At 43.9% G+C, this 7,785-nt stretch overlaps 1 protein-coding gene across 26 annotated transcripts in view; it reads right to left on the bottom strand.

The window, feature by feature from the left end:
• Positions 1–1,285: 1,285 nt before the first annotated feature.
• The window catches only part of Zasp52 (Z band alternatively spliced PDZ-motif protein 52), a 244,275-nt gene continuing 237,775 nt past the window's right edge, over positions 1,286–7,785 (bottom strand). For 24 of the 26 annotated variants that reach the window (XM_076186794.1, XM_076186817.1, XM_076186796.1 and 21 more), the window contains 2 exons: positions 7,345–7,460; positions 1,286–2,712 (listed from right to left, as the gene is read on the bottom strand). In XM_076186794.1, coding sequence (XP_076042909.1) covers positions 2,626–2,712; positions 7,345–7,460 — 203 coding nt within the window. In that variant the 3' untranslated portion in view covers positions 1,286–2,625. The other 2 variants (XM_076186818.1, XM_076186791.1) reach the window with 1 other exon arrangement.

Genomic DNA, 7,785 nt, shown 5'->3' with positions numbered 1-7,785 from the left:
CTAGGAAAAAAGGCTCGTTTTTGTGTTCTCCTCCATTGATTTACGTTGTAATTGAACCGCGGCGGTTGAAACCGCTAGTATGAACAGGGCCTTAGCCCTCGTATGAAGCACGGAGCAGTCACCAGTTTTAGCTCGTGTAAAAAACTATATGCAAGAATATGATCAAGAAAGATCTTGGGTTTCATCCGGAGACCGAAAGCCAACCCCCCCGGGGTTGCACCCCCCTCCCCCAAATGTGAGGGTGTTATTTGAAAACTAGCGGTGGGGAGACTTCTATTCGACGTCAGTCTTGCAGGACCATTGATTGCGGGTACCCACGTGTTGGTCCATTATACGCGCATACTCAACCCACACTTATGGAACAGTTATACACACAATGCATCGCAAGCCAGTTCATGCATACAAACACACACACGTATGTACTGTAAGCGTCCACGCCTTTTTTTTTTTAACAGTGTAGACTTGAGATGATCTTACCTTTACAATCGTCATAACGAACTTGGGGGAGAGAGAATCCACAAACCGTTGGCCTATCTCGAACCTAACGGTTTGTTCAGCTGCCTTCATTGTTCAGAGCCCTCTGAATGGGTTATCACACTGGGCTAATTTTCCTCCCACATTCATCCTACCTCCATTTGAATAGCTAGAATATGAATTTACTTACAAAAATCTAGGTTTCTCTAAGAACATTTCAACAGTATGTCTAACATTAGTATAGGCTTACAATCCCCTAGTTCATCAGTATGCTTTGCTATGTGACGTGAAGATAATTTTATATTTGGAGATTTGAAAAATGAAACATGGTAACTGAAGTAGTTTTTAGAGGGGGTTTACACGGTGGTGTGAACGGGGCATTCGATTGTCGAACAACGTGTTCGACAACCAAATACCCCGTTCACACATCACTTTAAACACGTGTCTGTCGAACCGCGTTCGACGCACCGTTAGACCGTGTAAACCCCCTCTTACTCGAACAAACTCTCAACTGTCGGAGCAGGTGAAGATAGTGGAAAACTGGTGATAACCTACATCATACATATCCGTGACCCCCGCCCCCCCCCCGTAACAAAATTGGAGGTGGTGGGGAAGGGGGACAGCCTTCTTTTCATTCTGTCCTGCTATTCTATTCACTCATAGCAACTCAGGTTACGCCAAATCGTCTGTTTTTACCCGTTCAAAGGTCATCCCCAAGTCGTTCGTTCAAATCCCACCTTACAGGTCAGCCGATAGTCAGCAGTGTAACAATAATAGTAATAGAGTAATAAATCAGGATAATAAAATGCAGTTTCCAATAACTGATGTATTAGATAGATGTCCCGCTGTTGTGGAGGGGCGGGGTAAACACACAAGACTGTGGAGCAACACTTACAATTATATAGTGATACATTAGTATTGATAACTAATCAATACAAAAACCAAACAAAAAGATTTTTGAGCGAAGGAAATGAAAGATTTGAAGAGAGGACAGTGAAAAAAGAGCAAGACTGTGATACTAGAAAAAAATATGAAAAATTGTAATAACGCGCTGCATAATACATAATTTCAAGTCTCCGTTAATATTCTCAAAACTGGTGACTAACAGTAATAATGATAATAATAATGATAGGTTGGCATCTGTTTTGGTATTTACACATTTTCTGTACATTAATCATATATAGTTGTTTATATAGTAAATCTGATTCATTTATACAAACCTAACAGGCATAGATAGCGATGTGGACAGTGGGTAACCACGTCCACATAGAGAAGGTCTTGTCGTTGTAGTCGACAGACAGACAAGATATGAAGTCTCTAAGACTATTGAAGCTATACAAGATGTCGGTACAAGGAACCTAGTGATTTTGTAATACATGTACAGTTGCAGTCATGTTTCAAACAATATACAAAGCAAGTCACAACGGTAAAGGCACCCACATGTATACGAAGGAAAAAAAATAAAAGTCAAGATCATACAAGTTGGTTGCTTTACCGACTGTAGTTACTCAGAAAGTCAGTTCACTGGATGGATTCCTCCGGGCTGGCGGCGAAGCATCACGATGCAGCATCCGATGGCACGATTAACGAGTGTGTTACGGTCACCCTTACCGTCGAGTTCTTCTTGAAGCACTTGCATGACTTGATTGCTTCCTCCTCTTCCTCTACCAGCAGCAGCAGCAGCAGCAGTGGCAGCATCAACAATAGTAGAGGGAAGTTTCTAGAAGGGGAAAGGGTATCGTCCCTCGTCCACACAGGGGACAACACAGCACAAAACCTTCGAGTCTGTCTTGGCTTCAGCGAAGAAAGAGGACGTCGGTCTTCGTGGTGCTGGTAGAGAAAGTGGAGGAAAGGTGATGGTCGCCTGGGTTTCAAAAGTCGTCGCATTCGGCTTTCCACGATTTCTCGCTCATTTATTTTTTTTTTACGTTTTTTCCTTTTTTATGTTTTCGTTGCAGAATTGGGGCCGAGGACTTCTACCTACAGATGATGTTCTCACAGTATATACTGGTCAACGCAGATGTTACGAGACAACCTTCCGGGTTGGGGGCAGGTACTGCAGGTTTTGACCCTGGCATTCTGGATGATGATGATAATGGTGTTATTGTTGTTGTTGTTGTTTCCAAGAGGGGGGAGGTGGGTGGGCGCAGCTTAGAATCCACGCTGAGCATGAGCCTTGCAGAAAGGCTTTCCTCCTTTGGCGAAGAAGCTCTGGCCTTCCAGGTTCTTGTGGCATTTCTGCAGGGTTAGAGGCTTGTTACTGGACTATACCTATGCAAGCAATCGGGGACGTCGTGAGTTAATCACAAACCATTTCGGCTCCCAGAACTTTCGAGGAGCCGGTAGGAAGGAGGCTTTCATGCATGAGGACGAGGGCGAGGTTAGAAGCCAAACTTTGGAAAAAGAAAGAAATAAAAATAAATGTACAAGGCACGTTAGGGCTCACTGGGGTCGGTCTGTGGTAGGTCAACGCGATGGCAGCGTTCATTCCATGCACCTTAGCTGCTTCAGACACCAGGTGCTTCTGAAGCGGAAATCAGGCTTCAGCTGTACCTACCAAACACTACGGATCCATCTCCATTCACTTCAGAAATCAACACTTATAAAAATCTGACTTGGGGGTGGAAGCCCTTCATAAGCACCTTTTTTTAATGGCCTATCACTGAAGCATTCTCTCTCTCTGACTTGGATTCGAAGCCAATTGTAGTGAATGCTTCCCATGAGGATGACACAGTCTGAAGCAGTCGCGACTTAGGTTAGGAAGACTACGGCACCAAACAAGCAATCATGCATCTTCCTTAGTTCACTGTTCAAAGATTATCTGACCACTACAAGTATTATCGTCTTCTAAGTCTTTAGTTCCATCCATTTATTTTTCATGGATCAAGGCATATGTTACAGGACAATAGATATCTAATATTTTTAGTTATCTTTGACGTCTATAGCTTTATATTACACAAGAATAAAAGGATTAGTACATCGCAAGTTTCCAACATCTAGTGACGCGGACATCTCTATGACTGAGTGCAGGACTGTCCGCAAAAATGCGGACATCTGTGACTTTATCATTAGCGTTGTGTGTATGATAGTTGTCAACTTGCATGAAGTGTAGTCAAAACATTACATCTGTTACCAGCCTGTCAGCTTACAAATACACACACAAATATGTACGTCGACACATACACGTTTATACATGAACGCACAGTATTTGTACATGTATGTGTAACTATGTACATGTATAGGTATGTATGCATTCGTTTATACATGTATATACAAAAATACATATAATCACACTATACATATATGCAGACTGTGTTTACATACTTATGCACTTGTATGAAGTGTGTGTGTGTGCGTGTGTGCGCGCGTGCATGAAAGAACGACGTTTATTTTAATTCACTATATTTAGGAAACTTTCTAACAATTATGAAATCATCATCATCATCATCATCGTTCACAGAGCTTTAGCGACCGGCATGGGACTTGCAGAAGGGTCGCCCATTCTTGGCATAAAAACTCTTGCCTTCCAGATTAGCTTTACACACCTGTGGGCGGAAAGAGGATGGACACACAGAATTAGAAAACGGGGAGAAACGGCACTCTACACTCGACATGCTTGACTCCACTGTGCCAGTAATGGGGGTTTGGGGGCGGGGGTGCTGAGGGAGGGTGGGGGTGACAGCGTACCAGATCATGTGGGGGGCTTTGTGTTTGGAAGAATATACACGTACATATGTTTGATTTCTTCGTCTATCGTCTATTCATAATCATGTGCGACATATTTCAGGGATTATGCCCATACATTCTCCTGCTGTACTTACGGTAAAGTGTGTGTGTGTGTGTGTGTGCGCATGCATGCGAAGTATGCCAATGTGTGTGTTACCTTGCAGGTGTGGAAGGATTACAAGTGTATAGGTGTCACTTTGCATGTGAAAAGTGCGCAGTTGTGCTCAAATATGCGTGCGTGAGTATGTTTGTGTGTGTGTTCACCTTTAGATTGAACCAGTCTTCCATTCTAATTACCACCATTTTCATGACGTCTTGTTCTAAAAATCCTGTTTGAACCAATTCCCTGCATTTCACATCTTCCGTGTTTAGTCTTTGCAACCAGACGCGTTTCTTCAGCCAAGAGAAACCTAAGAGGAGGCCTAAACCCCCTCTCTAACTCTCCACCCTCTAGCTAAGCTTCAAGATGTTCTTTCCATCTGTCGCCAAAGCGATGTTGGTCAACTGAATTTTATGACTTCGCACACAAACCATCCCAATTGTCTTTTGCTCAAATTCTGCCGATTTTCTCTCCAGTTTATATACCTTTTGTCTCTTGCCTTCAATTTTACCAGTCCCCGCGTCTACTACAAAGGACTTTCCTTTATGGCAGTAGCCTTAGGCCATCAGGGCTCCTCTTTCCCAACCTTCATTTAGGGTTATCGGTCTCACAATCGCTTATCTTCGAGTCCATATTTTTAGGAAACAGTTTCGCGAGACTGATTCCTTTACAAGTTTATTTTAATTCATTAATTTACTATTGTCTTTTTGCGTTAATCTCAAACTTTTGCAGTATATTCGAGAACTGGTGGTCTGAGACAGAATTCTATCCACATCTAAGGTGACAGCCTTTACGTGTATTACTCAGACGTTATCTTTAATTCCTAAAGATATTAATCTCACCTTCCCCCCCCCCATTTCCTCTTCTAATCGCTTCTCTACCTTCCCCTCTCATGTCGATCTAATCGGTCACTATTCACCTTTCCGTCCTCTTCTCTCTTCGTTTTCACATTATCTCCACTGGCGGCAGTCTCACTCCTCCCCATCACCTCCTCCTCCTCCTCCTCCCAATATCCTTCGCCAATCTCGACTCCCTCCCTCTCCTCCCTCAAACTCCCCCCTTCTCCTTCCAGAGGCTGGCAATGAGTATGATCCTCCCCACCATCATGCAAATTGGTTCCTTCTCGTAGCCCCCCCTTCCTCCTCCCCCCCCTTAACCACCACGCCCTCCTACCATCTTCTGTATGATTATGAAAAAAATCAGTCATATTTGGGCATTACGAAGCCGTCCGATTGATAAAACTTAATTTAAAAAAGTGCTGACTAAATTAGTATTAGTAAAGAAGAATGAGTAATAATTTCTGCAATACTTGGATATTTATTAGGAGTTATTGACTGGTAAGAGGTTTTATATCACAGCCAGCAGCATCTGCCAGATACGATACGACAAAATATCCTGCCATAAAAATAGATGAACAATGGATTGGTGCTTGCAAGCACCACGTTGGGAACGAGAGAGAGTCTGTCCTACAATAGATTACCCTCACAAATCTACCGACTCACCTCTCCCCTAAACTCAGTCACAGTCCTGTGCATTCCTGTGGATAAAGCACAGAACAGGTACAGGAGGATGGATCTCTGACGTGAGTGTGAGCAGGTGTTGTGGGTGTGCATTTATGTAGCTGCGTGAGTTGGCGGTTGGATGTGCCCAGGTGTGTGTGCGTGTGTGTGTGTGTGTGTGTGTGTGTGTGTGTGTGTGTGTGTGTGTGTGTTAGCGCGCGTGCGTGATGCACGAGCATAGCAGGAATTCCACGATTAATAATAGAGGGGATATTATGATATGTATGGTGTATCCCCACTAACCAAGGATAGAAAATACATAGGTTTGATGCTAGTTGACCATCAAAGACGCAGCTAAGGCGTCCTCATCGGGGGGAGGGGGGGGGGGATGGGTGAGTGGGTGGGGGGGCCTGATCAGATTTGCTGTCAAATCTGATCAAACAAAATACAGGGCTAGCTGTCAAATATGACCAAACAGAATGCAGGGCTTGCTGTCAAATGTGTTCTTCAAACAAGGTTAACTAGCATTCAAATGGGGGCAATCTAGTATGGATACAGGAGGGTGGAGGGGGGGGGAGAGGGGCAATTCAGAACCGAGCCATACATGCCTGCAGTGTATTTAAAGTGAAAAAAGAAAGGACACTGCATTTATGGCTTCAGCTCTTCTTGAAAACATGAGCACAACAACATCGGGGACAGTCAAGTTGGTTAATTAAATATACAAGGGTATATAACTGAGTGCTTATGTTTCAAGCAGGTGCTATACAGCATTGAAACAGGGAATGAAATGTTTAAGCAAGCGTTCACCCATCACCATGATACGAAACAGGAACATAATTTACAGTATACAGATTCAAACCTAATTAAAACTTGGGGCATCTACATATCTAAGTCACAAGTTCTCTATGTTCATTTGGAAGCTATGGAGGGTAAAATGGAAGTTGAGGAGTTAACACCAGGAGCCACTTTGCTTTGTTCAAACCAGTCTTGTGGGCTGTGCCATAACACATTCAATCCAATGGCGGATTTTGCAGTAATTGGGGGAAAAAAATTACACCCCAACTTTATTCGACTTAGCCCTATTTCCAGCTGAATAAATTCATCTGATACCAACCTTAACAATAATCTGTGCAAACTACCACTGAATTGAAGGCATCACAGGGGCAAGACTCAAGTATCTCTTCAACCAAAATTGAATTTACTTACACCCTTCCACCAGGGTGGAACAACATATCATTCTCATTCGACCACCAAGGTTTGGAATGTACCCTCCTACCACTTGCACTTACCCGACCATGAAATAAGGGGGGGATGTCCAAACAGGACACTAATCCTGAACTAATGCCCTATGAAGCAAAGTTTTAACTACATGGAAACAAACAAGTGTTGGGCTGGCTAATGCAACTAATGACACTTTACATAGAATTTCCAAAGATCCTGCGACCTTCAGTGGGAAAGAAAACCTAATAGAAATGGGTGGGAGGTAACGCAGCCCTTTTAGTATAGCTAAACGCGGAGCTACTTAGCCTGGCCGGATCTACTTACAGAGCACTTGAAGCACTGGCTGTGGTAGTTGTTGTTGAGGGCCTCCACCCACCGGTCGCCGGCTTCAATGGGGAAACCGCAGCCCACACATTTAGTCGTAAACAGGTCGTTCCAGTCTGCAGGTGGAGAAAGAAAACGGACCGTGCCAGGTCAGGTCAAATCGAGTCCCGAGTTTCTGCTTATTTATCAATAAATATCACTGTACCCAAGGCCAGAATTTGAGAGTATTATTTCAAATATTGCGAGGCTCGTTCCCGCCCTGGGACCAATTAATGGGACCTCGTTGTGTTGGGTGGACCTGCTTGAAAGCACAACATTCGTCCGATTCGTCTCGCCATCGAGTCTCCAAATCCAGACACTGACGTCCATCCGGGGTGCCTTACCCTCCTTGACTCGCACGAACCCCCCAAATGTAAGCCCCGGGGTAGCCCCGTCTACTTA

This window comes from Oratosquilla oratoria, chromosome 6, assembly GCF_046742065.1.
Source record: "Oratosquilla oratoria isolate Oo_2021 chromosome 6, ASM4674206v1, whole genome shotgun sequence".
In the NCBI taxonomy this organism is placed as follows: domain Eukaryota; kingdom Metazoa; phylum Arthropoda; class Malacostraca; order Stomatopoda; family Squillidae; genus Oratosquilla; species Oratosquilla oratoria.
Note: the sequence above shows the minus strand (reverse complement) of the source record. Positions and strands in the feature narration are given on the sequence as shown.